Source organism: Paralichthys olivaceus, chromosome 4, assembly GCF_024713975.1.
Source record: "Paralichthys olivaceus isolate ysfri-2021 chromosome 4, ASM2471397v2, whole genome shotgun sequence".
NCBI classification, from domain to species: Eukaryota; Metazoa; Chordata; class Actinopteri; order Pleuronectiformes; family Paralichthyidae; genus Paralichthys; species Paralichthys olivaceus.
The window spans coordinates 22,919,799-22,940,082 of record NC_091096.1 but is presented as its reverse complement, the minus strand read 5'-3'; the positions used below and the strand labels follow the sequence as shown (position 1 = coordinate 22,940,082).

The 20,284-nt window shown below is 41.1% G+C and overlaps 3 protein-coding genes across 8 annotated transcripts; all 3 read right to left on the bottom strand.

Moving 5' to 3' along the window:
• Positions 1 to 63: 63 nt before the first annotated feature.
• On the bottom strand, positions 64 to 3,845 carry p2rx4b (purinergic receptor P2X, ligand-gated ion channel, 4b). The gene is made up of 12 exons (XM_020093734.2): positions 3,598 to 3,845; positions 3,351 to 3,498; positions 3,158 to 3,229; positions 1,906 to 1,978; positions 1,710 to 1,806; positions 1,541 to 1,621; positions 1,297 to 1,438; positions 999 to 1,135; positions 648 to 741; positions 485 to 550; positions 291 to 395; positions 64 to 176 (listed from the first exon to the last, which is right to left on the bottom strand). Exons 1-12 carry the CDS (start codon positions 3,738 to 3,740, stop codon positions 144 to 146), a joined length of 1,191 nt encoding a protein of 396 aa, XP_019949293.2. The 5' UTR covers positions 3,741 to 3,845; the 3' UTR covers positions 64 to 143.
• Positions 3,846 to 5,271: 1,426 nt separating this feature from the next.
• Positions 5,272 to 9,322, bottom strand: zbtb26 (zinc finger and BTB domain containing 26). 4 transcript variants are annotated; one of them, XM_069524265.1, is made up of 2 exons: positions 9,173 to 9,322; positions 5,272 to 7,353 (listed from the first exon to the last, which is right to left on the bottom strand). In XM_069524265.1, exon 2 carries the CDS (start codon positions 7,320 to 7,322, stop codon positions 5,985 to 5,987), a length of 1,338 nt encoding a protein of 445 aa, XP_069380366.1. In that variant the 5' UTR covers positions 7,323 to 7,353; positions 9,173 to 9,322; the 3' UTR covers positions 5,272 to 5,984. The 4 variants fall into 4 exon arrangements, with proteins under 4 accessions (XP_069380366.1, XP_069380364.1, XP_069380365.1 ...); XM_069524263.1 differs by having other exon boundaries at positions 8,767 to 9,284; XM_069524264.1 differs by having other exon boundaries at positions 9,117 to 9,248.
• A 907-nt stretch (positions 9,323 to 10,229) lies between these two features.
• On the bottom strand, positions 10,230 to 18,538 carry susd1 (sushi domain containing 1). Of its 3 annotated transcripts, XM_020093726.2 has the most exons (19): positions 18,222 to 18,512; positions 17,961 to 18,104; positions 17,473 to 17,625; positions 16,483 to 16,635; positions 15,956 to 16,135; positions 15,586 to 15,768; positions 15,084 to 15,263; positions 14,792 to 14,971; positions 14,422 to 14,601; positions 14,012 to 14,191; positions 13,504 to 13,668; positions 12,733 to 12,897; positions 12,447 to 12,541; positions 12,103 to 12,289; positions 11,849 to 11,942; positions 11,277 to 11,523; positions 11,147 to 11,186; positions 10,902 to 10,995; positions 10,230 to 10,335 (listed from the first exon to the last, which is right to left on the bottom strand). In XM_020093726.2, exons 1-19 carry the CDS (start codon positions 18,253 to 18,255, stop codon positions 10,317 to 10,319), a joined length of 2,673 nt encoding a protein of 890 aa, XP_019949285.2. In that variant the 5' UTR covers positions 18,256 to 18,512; the 3' UTR covers positions 10,230 to 10,316. The 3 variants fall into 3 exon arrangements, with proteins under 3 accessions (XP_019949285.2, XP_069380361.1, XP_019949284.2); XM_069524260.1 differs by lacking the exon at positions 12,733 to 12,897; XM_020093725.2 differs by lacking the exons at positions 14,012 to 14,191; positions 14,422 to 14,601; positions 14,792 to 14,971; positions 15,084 to 15,263; positions 15,586 to 15,768 and having other exon boundaries at positions 18,222 to 18,538.
• Between the last annotated feature and the right edge of the window lie 1,746 nt (positions 18,539 to 20,284).

The following is a 20,284-nucleotide window of genomic DNA, read 5'->3' as shown; positions in this document are numbered from 1 at the left end:
GTAAATTTTGGTCGGCTGGTATTCCAGAAAGGACAGCACAAGAATTTCAATTCACAGGGAAACGTGTGTTCTCGTGTGTATTTGACAATAGAAATCTTTGAATCTTTGAGGTGACGCTACAGAACAACGTCCCCATGTTGATGTTACTGAGTTCCGTAGGCGGTGCCCATTGACATCTGTGTTACAAACATAGAGATAAACAGGAGTAATCATTAACTGAATGATAACTGCATCCAGCAGTGAATAATGTCTGTATGTATTCTTGTGAAACTGAAGAATTAGTTACTCACTGATTCAGTCTCAGCATCATCACTCAGATATGTGATTTTATGTCGACTGTAAAGATCTCTTTTTCTCGTGCATGTCAACAGGAACCAGTCACAAACCAAGGGAACCTGACATCAAATAATTCAAACACATACATTTCTGTGTATCATCACTTTTTCCAGAGAGTGTGTGTGCCTTTCTGAACAGCTTTACTTACCAAACTGAGGAAGGACAAGGCTGCACCCATGTTCACTATAGTCGGAACAATTCCAAATTTTCCAGCCTGCAAGATAAAACAAACACCCCCAGGGTATTCTCAGTGCTAAACACCACAAGTTTGGAATATGGACATTGCAATACAAGATATATTCAGTCCTCACTGTTCCAAATACAATGACGTCAAACCGGATCCCATATGCTTTGATTAAGGTCCTGGTGTCCTCTTCATCTGGGGTTTTGTAATATTTGGCAAACCTAAAAAAAACAAAGTTTTATTAATCAAGCAGCACCAACATTACACACAGAGATACACAGATTTCATGAATATAAGTCTTGTTAATATGTCTATATTTTCATCAAGATCCATGAATTATTCTCTAGGAAAACTGTGAAAATGTAAAAGGACCCCCCCCCCCCCCCTTTTTAATAACCCTGCAACAAGCAAATGGACAGGGACAAAAGCACGGTGTCCTTGGCAGATGTAATAAGGCTTATTAAAAAATTAGCATCACCTGAAGTTGTATCCAGGGGCCACATTTCCGACAGGGTGTCTGTCATCTAGTCTGCGGAAGCTATACTTGGGGTAACACTTCCCTGCCCAAGAGTCCAGGTCACAGCTCCAGTCAATAATAATACCAATGACACCACCCTTTAAAAATATACAACAACTTGCTGGGTTTACACATAGACAAACAGACGCAGTAATTATCCTTGAAGGTCAAGGGAAATAAGAGACGAGTACATGTGAATTATGAATTTTGCATTAATGAAAACATTTTAAATGGTCATTATATAAAATTTTGGGTGAACCTTCACTGCCATTTCTTGAAAATCCTCTCCAGCCTCTGACACAATGTGTTTGAGGCGGAATATGGGGCAGTCAGGGTCTGTTGAATGACTGAACTCACACCTCTTCAGGTACGAGGAGTTGATGTGTGGCACAATGTTTCTCCTGGTGGAGGAAGGAAGACGTGCAGTAAATTTGATATAATGGCACATAGTAAAACATTATGTTATGATGTCATTCTCTCACCTCCAGCTACACTAGACTGACCTGTGAAATTTGAACTTGGGGTACGTTATGCTGTTTTTGATCAACACAGTGAAGTTCTCTGCTGCAGCCAGCAGGGCGGGCCTGTCAGACAGGGAATCAACAAGTCAGGGAAACCATATCTACGTTGTACTGGGCTTGATTATAAATATAAAATTATATTTTTTTTTACTCAGGCAGTTTAGTGTCTATTTCAAGAGGACACCATGAGAGCACTTCACACGTCTGGACAGTTGAGGAATAGTTGACACATAGTCCTGTTTGTATACCTGAGTGGAAAAGAAATGCCAGCTGCTGTTTGGTGTATGATGTAACACACATTAACCAGATTCATTTAAGCATTTAAAGCTGATGTGTCAGAGGCCTACCGCTCCCCCGAGGATCACTGAGTCCCTCGATACAGTCACAATCATCCACGCAGGTCGTTGATGGACCTGGAAACTGAAGAAGAAATGGCCGGAACATTAATCAGCATCCAAAATTAACATAACTCTGCTGGTATGAGGCTGGGATGTGTTCACATGTGTTACAATTCCCAGTGAAGGTTATTGGCACATATACACTGGTCCAATAGCTCAGTGGTTCTCAAACATTTGCACATCAAGGACCCTTTAACTTACACAAATGGACCATGGACACAAGAGTTTTGCTTTTAGATGTTAAATCCCAGGAAGTGAATGGTATTCAGGACCAGATTGGCCATACACTCTGTTACTAATGGAGGAAATTATAGAAATTAAATAGTGAAAATAACTTTTCCTGTTTTTATCAGGGACTCCCCTGAAACCACTTTGAGAGCTCCTGCAATAACTTACAAAAATCCTAGTGCTGAAGTGATCAGTGTTTTAACTGGTTTGTCAATTTGAAAAATCAACAGCATCGGAAGCAACCTCTCTTGAGCACGGCGTAAGAAGGCGCTTGGTTCCTGGTTTGGTCACAGCCTTTCTGTGTGGAGTTTGCACGTTGTGTCTGTGCGGATTGTCTCTGTGTACCACGGCTTCCTCCCACAGTCCAAAGACATGCAGTTTGGAGTTAGGTTGATAGGGAGACTTTGAATTGTCCATATATGTGAGAGTGACTAACTTTTTACAGTTGACATTCAGATTGTTTAGTTGGAATAGCAGTGGTGTATCTCTATTCTTTGAACACAGGCTTCATTATGTTAAAGTCCTTAGGATTCATCCTCGGGGGACAATGAATGTCTTTGCAAAATTTCACATCAATCCATTCAATGGTTCTTGACAGGTTGTTGAAATTAAGACTGGACTACTAATGCCAACCCCAGAGCTCTGCTGCTAGCGTGGCTAATCAAATATCTTCTGGTTATAGCTTTCCATATGTGAGGGTTACATCCTCCTCGTTAGCATGTCCTTCTCGTTAGCATGTCTTTGGGTTTCGTTCTGCTCGTTGGAGAAAACAGGAAATGTAAAGATGTGACCAGGAGCTTTAGTGATGAACAAAGTGATTTCAGTTTCAAAGAAGAACCAGCACTGAAAATAATCATTAGCTGCAGTCCTGACAGATACCGCCAGTTTTAACTCCAATACCATACTGTGAATCAACATCCTCCTTAAGTTGTCTGAGCATTATGGGATGTATCAGGTGACATTCGTGCCTCACCTCAGGACAACGTGTTTGCGTTTGTTTTGAGGTCACGACCATATTCGTCAACACAAAGAAGGAACTGTCCCCCTGTTAAACAGAAGAGCAGCACGTACAGCAGTAAAACACACTGTGTGGACCGGTTTGTTTCTGTCAGATATACTGTAGCACTGATGATAAGCTTGAGGACAGAATGCGTGTGTTTCAATACCTGAGGGGGGATTACATAGTCGGCCACATCCCAGAAAAGAGGCTCCATGTCAGACGTGTTGGTGGAGGCAAAACCTTTCACTTTGGTGGTGACACTACTGATGACAGAGTCCGTCTCCTGGTAGGCTTTCTGCATTACACACACATACCTGCAGGTTCACAGCACAGTACACACATTTTAACAATTTATCACTGACCCAAATCCAACCCAGAGTAATGCCCCCCCATTGATTTTTGTCTTTACTTACCCCACCACATATAGCACCACCAGGAGCTGGGTGAACCTGAACACACATCCCAACGCGATGTCTGGAATAACCAGAGTTTTTGGTGTTTCATAATCAAACCAGTAATGCAGACAGTCCTGGCACCAGTTTGCAGTCCTGCCCATTGCTTCACTGAATGGACTGTGCAGTTATGATGAGTGTGAGAGGTGTCTTTATTCAAATCATTGTATTCAAATCATATTCACTGTCTTTAGATTAGATTTTAAACATGCTGGACTTTGGACATGAGCTCTGACTGTCGTAGGATCCGTTTGTACAGAGCTGATCAGCATATGAATGAGATAGTGAATCGTGTGGCCATTTTTCATATTAGGAAATTCATACTTCAACAGTTATTTGTACAAGTGAAGAGAATACTAATTTATTACAGTAGTACAACATTTCTATCTTCCACATTTTCATTGTCCTTTTATCAGTTTGGATTTGTGTGTAACATGTTTGATCATGAAGCCTCCACCTATAGGATCTCCAAAGTCTTTATGGTCTCTCTCGTCTCTTTGTGGAGTATTGTGTCTATTTGAGGTGGCTTTACGATTTCATTTTATTTTTCCTTTTTGTGGTTGTTTTGTTTCTTTTTGTCATTTAGTGTCACTTTGCAGTTGTTTGGCATCTCTGGTGTTTTTCTTTTTCAATCTCTTTTTAATAATTGTTCCTCTTCTTTCTTCCACCAAGGACGTTATGTCAATTTGTTTGTTAGTGTGTGTTTTTGTAAATATGACACAAAAACAACAGAATGGATTCCCATCAAACTTTGTGGAAGGATGTAGTATTGGTCAGGGAAAGAACATTACATGACATTTTGGTGCAATTCGGATCAGGGGCAGATCCCGGAATTCTTCTCCACTTTCTTTAACATTGCGACATACAGCAAACACAATGAAACATTGGTTTCAACAACTCGCCACACATTTACATGTCACTGTCAGATACTCACACTGCAAACTTGGACTCAACACTTGTAAAACCAAGGCTGCACATGAGAGAAGGCATTAGCTGCAACATTTGTGCTTATTCTGCATTGTAAATAAATGTTGCAAAAGTAAAACCGTGAGAACTGTCTTACCTTTACAATTCAGTTTTTAAGATTACTTTTCTGCACAATTTAATATCAGTGTTAGTGTGGCTCTATTTCTTGAAAATGTCCACTTGAGCAATGGACTCCGAGCATATACAGCAGCTGACGCATGTTTCAACAAAATATAGTCCATGATCTTTGTTTTTAAAAGGTTTACTGAAAGATTTCATTTGAAATACAAAATGAAAAATATACAAAGTACTTAAAACACAGTGAGCATATCAAGAACTGTGGTTAGGAATATAACCACAGTCAAAGACTAGTGTGGACTCAAACCTCCATACTTCTCAATAAATTACATTGTCATTTAGCTGATGCTTTTATCCCAAAAAACTTCCAATTGGTATATTCAACATCTATGAGGTGCCATTCAGGGTTCAGCATCTTGCCCAAGGACACTTTGGCATGGGCTGGGATCCGAGCCACCATCCCTCTGGTTGGAGGACGACCATTCATTCAATACTGCATGAATATTTTGCATGTAATATACTTTTAGAATATTAAATCTGATTATATATTGGATGGAATTATGTGACAGCATAAAGAAAATGAAACCAACATTGGTTCAGATTCTGGTTTTAATGCCATAACACACTGACGTTTATGAACACAAGACAGATACAATGTCACTTTGGTCCAATAGTACCTCAGATATTAAGTCTTTATAAAAGAAATTTCAGTTCACATAGACACTTTGGCATCTCATTTGTCACTGGTGTAGCTTGCCTTCAATAAAATATATCTAAACCCATCCTCTTTCAAGTTTCTATACGTATGAAGTCTGTGTTGTCATATCGATACAGAAAGCCTACAGAAGAATGAATACACAAATATACAAATGGATAATTGTCTGCAAGGTTATTCTTTCATTGGACACAAAGACATGTTAATTCATCAATAAAACTAATGATGCACAGTCATTATGTTTTGTGTTTCAGTGCTGAATATTCAAGTATGATATGAAGGCATCTACAATATATTCTACAAAAAAACTGTCCACAGTAAATGAAGCTACAGTTAAATGTAGACTAGGAAAACGTCTATCTTTCATGTCAATGTTCTCCAAGTGAAGTCTTTAAAAGTAGGCTGAAACTTGATCACGTTCACTCATAATGCAGTCCTTAGCTTAATGATCCAGCTTCGACTAAACGGTGTCAGTTTCTGGATCTCTTAGATTTACGATGACTCATTTGAGTAATGTCCCATCTGAAGGAAAGTCTGCATCCAACTGATGGCATCCAACGAATCTTCAAAACAACCCGGTCCACAGATTTCATATTTGGCCAAATTCAAAGTCAATCCCCCCGTCATGCAGGCTACCTTCGTTTGCATTATCGAAGCTATTCTTCCCATGGATCTGTTTGAGGTGCTTGCGAAGAACAGGCTTGTGAGCAAACACCATGTCGCAGTAGTTGCAGCGGTGGGGCTTGTCCCCGCTGTGCAGGTTAAGGTGATCCAACAAAGAACACTTTTGGGTGAAGGTCTTGCCGCAGATTTTACACTGGAAGGGCTTGATGCCGGCATGGACGCGCATGTGTCGATGCAGGTTGCCTTTTTGTGTGAAAGTCTTTCCGCACAGGAGGCACATGAAGAGCTTGTGCATCTTGAGGTGGTTGGCGTAGTTCTCTAGCTGGCGGAAGACTCGGGAGCATTTTGGGCACTGGTGGTACCACTGCAGAGGCTTGTCGTAATTCCTCTGGTGTGTGCCGTGTTTCTCTGCAGTAGGGGACTGAGGAGGGGGGGTGAGCGGGTATTCAGCGATTCCAGGTGGAACCGCCATCTCACTGCTGCGGCTGTCGACCGTGGAGTTGATGAGCGAATGCTGGGGCTCAGGTGACTTGAGGGCAGCAGGTGGGCTAGTGGGGAAGTGACCAGTGATGGAGTTCTCTGCAACGTCAGACACAGACTCTACCTTCACTATAGTGATGTCATTCTCCATCATAGCCTGCCTTGGGTGTCTGCTTAATATCTGGAGAGGAGACTTGGGCTCTATAATCACATCATCATTATCATCTTCATCATCATCATCACCATCATCATCATCATCATCATCGTCCTTGTCATCACCATTGTTGTCATTCTCAACCTGCTCTACTACCTCCTTCTGCTGACGCACAGTCCGCACCTGAGAGCGCCCCTGCTCTCTCTGAGCCTGAGAAGATAAACTTTCACCTTTCTCGCTCCTCATCTTCATATCCATCTCCAGGTGGCGCGCAGCCTGAGGTTTGATGAACTTGCTAAGGGCCTGAGTGCACTGCTCCACAATGTGACCCATTTGAAGGAAACTGGCCACCGTCAGGTAATGCACCAGCTCCAGCTCTGGAAACTCCAGCTGGCCTGTGTAGCAGGATAGCAACAGCTGCTGTCCCACCTCCGCCTCCTGGATCATGGAGATCTGAACCTCCCTGGAGTCCTGCTGAAGGATGAACTGGTCTCTCAAGAAAGAAGAGCCAGCGGCAAACACCACCTTATGACCAGGGACCTCTAGATGGTTGATGCGCACGGTGACGTCACAGAAGCGTCTCTGGTGTCGTAGAAGGTTCATCTTCTGCAGCATGGAGTCACCAAATGTGGCGAATCGGAACTGCAGGATCACCTGGTTCGGGGCCATCGTGAACTGGAAACCTGGAGCAGCAGCACACCTGTTAAGAACAAACAGAGACTGTGTGACGGTAGTCGCCAACCCATCAATCATGATCGACTGGTCGATCTCTGTAATGCTGTGGACACACTGGCTGCGGTTGTGCCAGCTGTGTGGTGGTTGTCTGTTGTTCCCACTGGCAGCTTGTAAGCTGCTGGCAGCAGGGCTGCTGGTAAATGTAATGCATTTCCTTCAATACAAGTCAGATCAGGTATTAAACTAAATGCCAGGACACTATGGTATGACGATGTGCATTTACATTACATATCATCTAGTGGCATTTATGGCTGTATTCAAGGCAAAGCCTGTGCAAAAACATTGTGCTGCAGTAGCAGCTTCTCTACAAAACATTTGTTGAACTGAATGAATGTATGAACTCTCCTTATATTATATGCTGCTTATAGACATGCACTAAAGTCCAGATATTATCAGGAGGGGCTGTATATGAGGGCACATATGTCCAAGTGAGAGGCTCCGAACTTTCTTTAGAGTTTCTCCTGCCAGCTCTTTAGTAAAAACTCTGGATAGTGCCCAAGTGAGGCCAAGTGTAAAAACAGATGGAGATCCTCTGGAGGTTTTGAATAAGGCCTTGCTGTGTTGATGACATTTCTAAAATGCGATAGATGCAAAAATAATGACATAAGAAAAAGAACACAAATATCTCAGGGTGAAATAGAGGGGCCATACAAATAGAAGACATTAACGAAGGGCCGTCCTGGTGTTGATTTGCTGTAAACAAAAACATGAGCTCTCCACAGCAGAATGAATGTAGCATGCTGCCTCTGCCTGCTGTGCCACCTCTCACCCCAACGCCCCAGAGGTGTTCCTGTTGTTGTGAATGTGCCAGATAATCTCCTGCTGCTTTGTTCATACGTGAAAGACAAAAGAGCTCATGTCTGAAAGAGGCTTGACATAGTTGAGGTCTCTCTTCACATGAATCTGTGTTTCACAGGTGTTAACGCTCATCATATTCCACACGAACGAAGATAAAGAGCTAGGGTACATAACCATCACACAACCTGAACTAACCTTCATCTAAACTACTCATGTATCACGAGTTCGTAAAGGACTCTTTTGAAACACCTGCCAATTCAAAACAGTCTCTGTTGATGTTTCAGTCAAACTATTGTATGAAACTCAGTCCACTCTCTAGTGCATCTTACATATAATCTAATTAATGTTGACAAATCGTTTGCTTTGAATCCAAACACGCTACTAACGCAGAACTAACGCTTTATATCTGTTAGCTAGCAGTGACATGATCGAGTAGCATACGAGCTAAAAAGCTCAGGTAATGTTGGACAATGCTCACAACTGATTTACGGCCGACGGCTACAAAGCTCCTCAACCTAAAGTGTCCCCTCAGTTTGCAGATAAACATGACGTTATGATAGAACTGTCTCCTTATACTCACAGACACACACTCAGTTTTCGCTGTCTGGGCTAACTGTGTCAACATTAGCTTTAGCAGCAGCGCTAACGTAAACAAGCACCGTGTTTCTTCAGAGGAATGGGTGTGTGGCCCGCGTCTCACCGAGCAACACCCAACACAAGCTTCATCAAAGCGACTGTCTGTGTGAAACATCAGCTGTAGTTACATGGCGACCCTTCAGCACAAACACACCGCCTCCACACTGTGGCCTGCTCCTCCTCTTTAGCTTCAGCGGACGCCTCAGTCGGGCAGGTAACATTTAACGCGGAAGCTAACTAACTTAGCTACCGTGTGTATTTACTTCGGCCGGCGCAGTAATACGTGTAGTGTACCTGTCCACCAGTGTAAACAAGCGTGTGGGAGCAGGTTTGCTGTCGCAGACGCTGACCTGTGTCTGTCTGAGGAGGAGAAGCAGCTGCTCCGGATGTGAAACACATTTAAAGGCCCAGTCCAGATGCAGCACTGATCACACTGAGCCGGACCAGTGCACTGTTTCCAGCCATGTCTCCTCTCATCTTTAGTGATGTCAGTGTGAACATGTGGTTTCACGGGTTGAGTTATCAATGTGATTTGTGTGGGCTCTGATCATACACTCCATATAAAATATATCATGTGTACATCATATTATCTTTCTTTATATACAGTATGTGGCTCTGATAACAAATGTAATGTAGGCAGATATGTTGATGTGCTCTATACATGCAAGGACTCTGTGCCAGGGTTATTATAGTTAACGAAAACTAAGACTAAAGCTAGCAATGAATAATTTAGTTAACTGAAATAAAACTAAAAACTAAAATTACAAAAAAAAACTAAAACTGAATAAAAACTACAATGAACAATGCAAAACTAACTAAAACTAAACGGAATTGCAGATAAATTCAGCTTCATTTTCTCCTTCGATTACTGCCTGTCCTGCAGGTGATGGTTAAAGAATGAAATTAAAGGACTTGATAAACCATATTTGGTGTCACACATTGTTTCATCCTTTTTCAGCTTCTTCAAGTCAAGGCTTTCTCTTAATACCTGGACAAACTAAAACTAAGACTAAAACTAAATAAAAACTAAACTGAAACAAGTCGATTCCTCAAAATAAAAACTAAACTAAAACTACAAAATCACTTGTTGAACTAACTAAGACTAAACTGAAATAAAAAAGCAAACTGAAAAACTAAATAAAAAATAAAAACTAATGAAAATTTCAAAACTATAACAACCTTGCTCTGTACAAAAGCTTTTGTGTTGGTAGTGTTCCTCACTCTCGTTGAAGGTCTAGGACGGAGGATGTTGCACCTTGTACAGATTGTCAAGCCCTGTGAGGCAAACATGGGCTATCCAATTAAAGTTGGATTGATTGATTTGATAATGGCAAATATGACAGACTGGCAAAATTGCTGCTGTAGCTGTACATTTCATCATCCAGTTATTAAATAAAAAGGCACAGGCAAAGTTTATTTACTTTTATAAAATGTAAAAAATTACAAGCAGAAAATCCAGGCATTGATTTCACAGATCATCAGCAGAGAGGGGTGTCATGTCTTCTTGAACAGCCTAAAAGACAGAAACAAAAAGGTCATTTAACCACATTTAGGTCATGTGTGGTATTTTGACATTAACTGTTACTGTAAATCTACTGTGTCTGTATTCAGGAGTTTCAGGGGATTTGCCAAATTTCATAAATCATAGGCTTCTTCCAAATAGTGACTTACTAAAATGATCACCAGTAACCTAATCTGCTATAACACGTTCAATAACTACATACTTTTGCTGTAGTCTATACACTGCACTTGATTATCTACTGTGGACACTCATAAACACTTTTTTAAAGTAACATTTAATGTAAACTGCAATTACCAAATTATGGGTGTATGCTTCCACAAACCAGTGAAGTTACAGTCTGTTCAATCCCCTATAATGCTGTATATGTAGTGAAGACTTTGACAGGACTTCATAAAGGAATGTAAACATGTACTTTGTCAAAATTAGCATTGGAATGCTTAATTTATGACAGACTACGTGTAGACTATGAGTTTAATATTGGTATTTTGTAGTAAGAGGGAATAAATTAACTTTGTTTGAAATGCAAACTGAGACTATCTAGTTTATAACACCCATACCAGATGCAACTGTATCCACCCAAAATGGCAAAGGCCACCAGTCCTACTGAAGCAGCTGCAGCGAGTGAAGAAACCATCAGGACATAGGATGTACCTGTTACAAGGAAATGCTTCATGTAACAAGATTGTGATCAAGCCATTTATCTGTAAGGTAAATTGTAGTTTCGCAAAGTACATGTCAGTCTGGAAGTCCTAACTGTCATGATCATACTGCAGCATTTGGGTAAACTGGCCCTTTAAATTACCTCGTACTTTAGCCCACAGGACACAGGAACTTTTTAAAGCCTGGGAGAGAAAACATTCAGGGAATTTAACAAGGAAAGTCTGCTGCATTTTGCCAGTAAATAAATTCTGCTGTTCAGCTGTTTCACCCACTGTTTTCCACTGGCTGACGACTCGTAAGATGATGTAATAGGTCCTGCCCTTCTCCAGCGGTGCATTATAGAAGCCTCCATAGTAGAGTCCATCCCCAACAGTAAAATTAATCTGTGTCCCGACCTGTCTGATGAGGATCCGGGCAGTGATGTACTCGGAAGAGAATTTGTTGAGGTCGGGGCTTCCAGGAGAGGAGCAGTCAAACACCATTATGTCCTCGACAGGAACAACAAACACTTGGTACAAACTGCCAAATGAAGAAGAAAAAAACTTAAATATATAAGGGTCAGGAGGAAGATTAGAAAGTTTTATTTGTAAATATATTTTATTACATTATAGCCTCATTTACATAAAGTAATGAAGCCAGTATATCACAACAGAAAAAAATAGATATGTTATGATAATGTCATTTAATTTCTTGATATGAATTTACAAATAATTGTATTATATATTGTATATGCCCATGAATAAAGTTATGTCAATAAATGAACATTACATGAAATATTTGTCCACCCAAAAATTGTCCACCCAGACAGATACTGTCCCCTGCCCCTTTCCCCCTTGGTTGTTACCTTATTGGGTCCAGTGTGTTGGCTGATCTCTGCAGCCTCAAAGTTGGTACAGGAGTCTCAAATTCTCTGTAGTAAACAATCGGCACTGGAGGCACTGGCAAATGTAATTACATATAATGTGCATTGCTTAGCATAAGGAGGAAACAAGATGAATCACTGTGCATCAGTCATACTTAAGATCATTGCTAAGATCTACAGATTCTGTATCAATCTAGTATGAACAGTAGAAATGGGAGTCGGTGGGGCTGTGATACCTGTCAAACTGGTGTTTATGGTGATGGAGGCTGTGAATCTGGCAGACAGTGCAATGATGGAGATGCTGTAGTTTGTGGCTGGAAGCAGGTGGAGACAGAGTGTCAGCTGCTCGGCCTTGGAGCTCACAAACTGCTTACTTTTATCACGAAATGACCTCTGGTAGTCTCTGGTACCTGTGTATGTCACCTGTAATGGTTGCATCAGCATCACACAAATCCTCCATGGATTTAAAAGTGGCATTGAATATGGTTGAGAAATGAGTAGAAAATGCCTAACAGGTAGAAATGATGGTCAAATACAGTAACTAGAATGAGTGAAGAAAGGTGATGAAATCGCCTGTTACCTTGTAGGCTTCTGAGTCCTCCTCATACTTCTCTGCTTTCCAATGCACACATCTTTCATTAAGGAAATGTACATGATTGATTGCTGGTTTTATTTCTGTAAGAGATGCAGGAATGAAAAGAGAGTGATGTTCGACTAAATATTGTCCTATGTCATTACAAAATATCAAATCCCCCAAAACACAGGATAGTTTCAATGACAGTTTTAGTTTAGTTTCAGTTTTGGTCATGGCAGCTGACCGCTGTGTGGTGATGGTGTTATGTTGACCTGCTTTGTTCTTTACTCACCTATACATCTGAGAGTAGCTGTCTGCCACTCCCCGGAGCTGCCACACACAGAGATGTTGCTGCCCCTCCAGCTGTGATATCCATCCACACAGCGGTGGATCACTACACTTCTGTTATGCCACACCACCTCTGAGTTGGCAAGGAGGGGAACTGGGCCACATTTAGCTAAAAGAAAAAAGTGGCACTAAATGACTTATTGACTCTACAAGCAAAGAGTAAATAATGAAACATAAGCTGTAATTGAGAAACTTTTAAGCAGTTGAATAGATGCATATTTATGTAAAGAGATAATCACTGTACCTTGGCACTTCAAAGATATTTCCCCCCACTCTCCTGATAATGAACATACTGAAATATTATTTCCACTCTCCGGGTAAAATCCATCCATGCACTCATACAACACCACGCTGCCTGGTCTGCTGGTGCGGTCCCACAGGGGGTTAGTATGGGGGTGGATCAGTGGTGGGCCGCATAATAGCATATGTGATTCACACATTCAAATCCTAATAGCTGCTGTACATGTGAACATGCTACATATGTGTATAATGCAAAAAGGAGATAATTTATACAGCCTGAAGAATTCAAATTATACACCCTTATAGCATACAGTGATTTAATATAAATACCAGCAGTTTTTCATTATATCTGTCAATAAACATTGCCCCCAAAATCACACGACTGAGCAGTTTTAGTTTAGTTTCAGTTCTGGTCATGGCAGCTGACCAGTGTGTGGTGATGGTGTTATGTTGACCTGCTTTGTTCTTTACTCACCTATACATCTGAGAGTAGCTGTCTGCCACTCCCCAGAGCTGCCACACACAGAGATGTTGCTGCCTCTCCAGCTGTGATATCCATCCACACAGCGGTGGATCACTACACTTCTGTTATGCCACACCACCTCTGAGTTGGCAAGGAAGGGAACTGGGCCACATTTAGCTAAAAGAAAAAAGTGGCACTAAATGACTTATTGACTCTGCAAGCAAAGAGTGAATAATGAAACGTAAGCTGTAATTGAGAAACTTTTAAAGTGTATTTCTGCATGTCTGTCCTTGTATGGGTTCCAAGTGACATCTACTGGAAGAACGGTAACAGCCATTTTTGAGGGAATGAAATCACATTCGTATATATCCACAGAATTTACTTTGAAACTCAACATAACCCGAAGCATGTAAATATCAAACAGGGATTCACAAAACAAATGTGCAACACTCAGACAATAGAAACAGAAACTGCCACAGTTGAATAGATGCATATTTATGTAAAGAGATAATCACTGTACCTTGGCACTTCAAAGATATTTCCCCCCACTCTCCTGATAATGAACATACTGAAATATTATTTCCACTCTCCGGGTAAAATCCATCCATGCACTCATACAACACCACGCTGCCTGGTCTGCTGGTGCGGTCCCACAGGGGGTTAGTATGGGGGTGGATTAGTGGTGGGCCGCAATTTATTTCTGCACACAGACATGAATCAGCACAGCCTGTGGGCCTATTATAGCATATGTGATTCACACATTCAAATCCTAATAGCTGCTGTACATGTGTACATGCTACATATGTGTATAATGCAAAAAGGAGATAATTTATACAGCATGAAGAATTCAAATTATACACCCTTATAGCATACAGTGATTTAATATAAATACCAGCAGTTTTTCATTATATCTGTCAACAAACATTGCACCTTCACACCACAGATCTACATCCTCCCACAGTCCATTCTCTCCACATACTGAGACGTTTTTCAGGCTCCTGCTGTGATATCCTTCATCACACTGGTAATACACCACACTGCCAATGTGCGATGTGCCATTCCATAATATTTTAGAGTGAGGTTTATGAACAGGCTCTTGACAATCGATTTCTACAACAAAAACACAACAGGTCATTGTAGTTCACTGGGAGTATGATGGATTCAAATATTGTCAGAACCTACGTCAAGGCAATGTGAGACAAGTTTAAACACAATCCAGATATCTCTGAGTAAAGTTTAAAATTACTTTCAACATTTATGTTTCTGATTTATGATTTGTGTAGATATATGTCATCATCACCTTGACACAGCAGAGAGGCCTCATCCCATTCTCCTCTGGCAGTACAAACTGATATATTTCTCTCTCCAACACTGCGATATCCAGATTTACACTGATACACAATTTGAGAGCCCACAGTGGGAATTTCATCCCACAGTATGATTGAGTGAGGGATGGAGGGGGGCGGGCCACATAGAACCTCTACAGGGATAGAAATGATGTCATTTAACTGGGAGGAAATGGTTATTTTTCCATCCTGGACAACAGAAGGAGACTGACAGAGCACTGACAATATCAGGAAGTTGTTAGTTACCTTTGCATGAGATGTTTGGTTTTGTCCAGGAACCGTTAATTGTGCACAATGACACATTATTTCCTTCACTTTGATAAAATCCTATTTTACAGTAGTAAGTCACAGTGCTTCCAGGGGTAGAACTGCCATTCCGCACTTGCCCAGTGTGGGACAGTATCGGAGGATCCCCACATAATATCTCTGGGACAGGAAGTACACACATACACAAACATTAAAAAATAGAGAAAATAAAATTCAAAACCCAAAATGAAAAGTTTTATTCCAATAAATTCTAAACAATTTGACAGTTTGGTTCTTGTCAGGACCGTGCCTGCACTAATTAGATATAATAAGTGAAAACACCACTGCTATGCAGGCCACTTTTGATAAAGTCATGTTGTTTTCCTAAATTTATTTAAATATAAAGAATATATAAGAAGAAAGATACAGTTATGAGGGGTTCTATAATCAATCGTCAAAATCAGAAAACCTCTGGAATGATCTGATAAAGCAATTACTCTACCTTGGCAGAGCACAGGCGGCTTTTCCCACTGTCCAACAGCGGTACAAGTGGAGACATTTCCCTTTCCAACATTATGATAGCCAGAGTTACACTGATAAACCACTTCAGAGCCAATCCTGGAGCTCTTATTCCACAGCATATGAGAGTGAGGAAGAGCAGCTGGGGGGGAGCCACAGTCGACCTCTAAGAACAGAAGTAGTGACACGCTCCATAAACTTTGTTAAATGAAATCATGAGGAAGGAAGAGTCTACAGCCATGCTAACAGCTCTGTGAGGCTGTACTTGGAAGAACTTAGTGTTGTGTTTGAATGATTAATGTAGAAGAGGAAGCTTTGTAGAGAGGTAGATTTTTCATCCAGTATTTTGTTACCTTCACAGACCATAGTCGGTCCACTCCACAGTCCATTATCTCGACACACAGAGGTGTTGTGTCCACTCCCCCAGATGAAGCCTTCATCACAGACCCACGTGGCTACACTACCATATGTGGTCCCTGTGACCGACACCAGCACTGCGTCCTCCACTGAGGCAGGCTGGCCACAGTCAACCACTGAGTGGGACAAAAACATAAAATAACATTTTAGAGTTCAGATATTAATTAATCTATAGACAATGTGGCAGTTAGAAAAAAAAAAACACGAAACTTGAGAACCTCTTGAAATGGGATTATAGCAACAGTGACACCAGTTAATATGTTGGTATACCAATGAACCCATGAGAACCATTATTGCTACTTTATTTCAGAGTATTCAGAACCCATCGGTTAAGCACCTCCCATCTTTGAACTTAGTCCTTGATCTTGATCTCAACTGCACAGTAAAGTTTTGCATATCTTACACTGTTGTGACGGACGGATGTCAAATTTCTCAAAACTCTTCTTGTGGTAGTTCATTTTACCTTTGCAGAAAGCCTTGTCTCTGTGAGGATGAAAAGGTTCTGTTCCATTGTCGACTTGGTATCCCACATGACAGCTGCATTCAAAACTGCCCTCCAGGTTCCTGCACCAACCTCCCTCTCCACACAGCCCTGTGATCCTGCATTCATCAATGTCTGCAGAGCCAATGAGAATGAAATAGTATGTGCGTAAAGTTTATTGATATATTTTTTTAGGAGACTCTTCTAAAGCTAAGGCAATATCACCGGAGAGCACAATACCTGGAGTCCCAAAGCATGTTTGAGGGACACAAGTAGAGCACCCAAGAGCTCAGCTCATGCGGGAGTGCAGAATATGCAGCAGAGCCTCGCATGAAGGGCTTTATAAGTGAGCACCAACATTTTGAAATTAATTTTTAAAGTCAAGTGTATTAAAGGTCCAGTGTGTAAGATTTACGTGAAAGGGATCTATTGGCAGAAATTGAATGTAGAATAATCCTCATGGTAGTTTTCTTTACCCCAGAAAAGGCCCTTTATATTTAAATACTTTATATTTACATTGAGGGGACCCTCTCTACAGAGGCCACCATGTTTTTTACATTAGTCCAGACTGGACAAACTAAACACCTTTTGAGTTTTTATGACAATTAAAGCTACCACAGGTTCTTTTTCATGTTTGGAAGGAGAGGATGAGGTGAGGGGTGTTCAGCTGCAACATGACACTTCAACACTAGATATCACAAAATTCTACACACTGTACCTTAAATGACCATTTGTTGTATTGTGTAAAGAGTCTAGTTGCATAATTTTTAAATGTAGACGTAAGGATGATTTGTTACGAAGTTTAAAAGCAAATGGCAGATTGTAAATTTGGCTGGCATATACATTTTTATTCAGCATTTTTAATCTCTATAGTGTGAGACTGAATGTGTTTGTGTTAGCAGCTATCTTCTGGAGGTCACACTTTACAGTTTTGGGCCTTTACATAAAAAAACAGGTCAAACCTATACTCACCCTTGCAGTGGGTTCCATCATTTGGGATGAAGATGGCCAAGTTGTTTGAAGGGTTGTAGCCAGAAAGGCAGGTACAGTAGAAGCTGCCATATGTGTTGTGGCATTTTGTGTGCTGCCCGCAGATCTGGGCTCCTGTCTGACACTCATCTTTATCTGGGAGAAAAAAACATTAATAACACTTATGAGATGAATTACAATGGCATTTTGTACTTACATTCATGGTTACCAGATGATGTATGCTAATGACTTTGGCATTCCCCCTGACTATACCTCTAGCAGCACCAACACGTCCCCCCTCTGATGAAATGTCATAACATTTGTGATACCATCACTTCTCATTTAGCACTATCATCTTCATTGATACATTACTAAACTAATGACACTCTCATCATCATATGATAACTTTATGTCGTGGTAATATAATAATCCTTTTTATTTTTTGTATTAGACAAAATCAGAGCTTGCAAAGAGGAGACTTTTTGTCCTACCTTGACAGAATGTTCTTCCATTTCCTACAAATCCATACTTGCAGTTACAAACTTTGCCAGAGCCAACTGGCAACTTATTTTCACATGTGGCGTTAGCATGGCAGGTGGCGCACACATCCAGAATTTGGCCTGCTGCGGGCATACCTGAAAGGATAGAAAGAGCATCCATCGGTATCCTTTAGTATCTTCAGAGACCATTCTCCATGTCAAGTGTAACACTGACATGGAGATGATGGGGGGAAAAACAGTCAGTTCTCTCACCTGCAGCGACACAGAGCAGAAAAACCACAATCATTGTTTCTCTTGGTGGTCTTCTGTGAGGGGTCGTCCTGTTGTTCTCTTCACTCCACTAGACAATCCTCCTCCTCATCCCCCTCTCTTCATTGTTTTACTTCCGTCTTGTGGGCAATGATGATGCTGAGCTTGTTTGATAACTGGGATTCAGAGGACTCTTCTGAGTGGGTGAGCTGAGGTCAATTTTTTCTCTCAATGGTTTTCCTGCAGCTGCTGGGTTTTTGTGGCTCCATCTGTCATCCACTGACACATTCAGTTAAACTTCACGTGTTGATGACACTCAGGGCTCACTCTGTTAAACTGCACACTCATGGTGCTGGGCTGATAAGAGCTATATTTGGCCTAACGAAAGTTCTGGATGCCCTTTTACAAAATTGTATCATCTTGCAACACATGACTGTATCATGTAAAATCACATTAACCACACCATCACTGGAGAGTTAGTAAGGGTCTATATTTACACGATGTAGAAACGGCTACTCCTAAGTACAACTTGATATTGATAATACTGCCAAAGTTAATGAATATCATGGTGCACTTTAACCTTTGCCCAATGTTTTATCAATCTATTACATTAAAGGTGGATTAATCAATCCTTTATTATAGTCCATACACATAGAACTGCTTCTTTAAGACCTTCTTCATCTTACCACAGGGTCTGTGCTGGGGGGATGTGTCAGTTGGTGTGTCGTGGGAAGGGGAGATAAGTCTGGTGAGCTGCTATCTCTCTGCCCAGCAAGGTCCTAACCATGGTCTCAATGTCACTCAAATTAGCAAGCTACAGCCTCACAGCATTGCCTGACTGATGTTGTACTGCGGTGATCCAGGTTTATAAGTCATATAAACACAGAGAATCTGACAAACTGCTTTCTAACAGGGATATTAAAACTGTAAAGACAACGGATATGACTGAAAACAAATTTCCCCAAGGGATAATAAATCTTAGCCAATAGCTGCCATTAAACATCAGCAAAAGTTAGCATTCAACCACTTGCTAGTCATGAGTTGTGTTTTTATATTAAGTCATCAACAATTAGCATTTAGTCATTTACTTCCAGGCTTAAATAATTGTGTTCCAAAGGTGCAGTCATATTTAAGGAAAAGATATATGCTCTGCTCATGCACACCTCAGAAATAAATGAGCTCTGGCATGAGGAAGACCCCAACTCTTGTCCTTGTCCTTCTGATCCACAGGGAAAGATTGTTTGTTTTATATTGACTGTGGTCTAGTGTCAGTAATATTTAACCTTGAAACATGGTCCTGTGTCTCCAGACTTTAACTGTCCATTGTCTTTTAAGATGGCGATCAGTTAGAAAGCAGTGACATTAAAACAGTTTGTCAGATTCTTTGTGTTTGTACAATTTCTAACCTGGATCACAGCAGAACATTATTCTGTTCAGAACAGCATGAGAGTGTCAATGAGGCACTATGTTGGCTGTTTGATAGTAAGTAAATGCATCGGCAAGAGGTTGTGTAAACAAGAGTTGTTTGAATGAAAACTTCACACAGCATCTTTTTAAGTTAAGAGATAAACTGCTACTGCATGATATGAGGACCTCATGATATGGGGACCTCAAGTCCTTTTTTCAAAAACAGAAAGGGCCTCCTCCACTGACCAGGAGTGGTCAGTTAGAGCAAGGCAGGGACTGGGAGATGTTGGTGGACGTGGGCCAGTGGCTTACAGTCCCAACACATATTGTCACTACCACCCTAAGACATGAACTGATACTCTGGTCCAACACCCTGTGCGTCCTCTATTTGTATTTGTAGAATTCACAGTACCCTGGGAGGATGCTGTTGAGGAAGCCAATGAGAGGAAAAGGCTGCGGTATGCAGACATGGCATTTGAGGCAGAGCAACGTGGCTGGAAAGCAATAGTTTGCCCTATACAGGTGTTTCTTTACAGCATCCAGCATCAGGTTGCTCAGAGGTCTGGGGATCCAGACAAGCCCTGCTCCAGACCATAAAAGAAACATCACACTACAGAACGCTGCAGCCAATGGCTCTGGATCAGGAGGAAAGATCCTAA

What these genes read in the sequence shown, in the direction of transcription:
- p2rx4b (XM_020093734.2), bottom strand. Translation starts at nt 3,740, where the DNA reads ATGGGCAGGACTGCAAACTGGTGCCAGGACTGTCTGCATTACTGGTTT. An exon ending in GTGGTGCTATATGTGGTGGG is followed by an intron (nt 3,499 to 3,597) that starts GTAAGTAAAGAC and finishes GTGAACCTGCAG; the next exon opens with GTATGTGTGTGTAATGCAGA. An exon ending in GCCCCTGGATACAACTTCAG is followed by an intron (nt 742 to 998) that starts GTGATGCTAATT and finishes TGTTTTTTTTAG; the next exon opens with GTTTGCCAAATATTACAAAA.
- zbtb26 (XM_069524262.1), bottom strand. Translation starts at nt 8,912, where the DNA reads ATGAAGCTTGTGTTGGGTGTTGCTCG. An exon ending in CTTGTGTTGGGTGTTGCTCG is followed by an intron (nt 7,354 to 8,886) that starts GTGAGACGCGGG and finishes TGTTCTTAACAG; the next exon opens with GTGTGCTGCTGCTCCAGGTT.
- susd1 (XM_020093726.2), bottom strand. Translation starts at nt 18,255, where the DNA reads ATGATTGTGGTTTTTCTGCTCTGTGTCGCTGCAG. An exon ending in TGATGGAACCCACTGCAAGG is followed by an intron (nt 16,636 to 17,472) that starts GTGAGTATAGGT and finishes TTGGCTCTGCAG; the next exon opens with ACATTGATGAATGCAGGATC. An exon ending in CATAAACACCAGTTTGACAG is followed by an intron (nt 11,943 to 12,102) that starts GTATCACAGCCC and finishes TACATTTGCCAG; the next exon opens with TGCCTCCAGTGCCGATTGTT.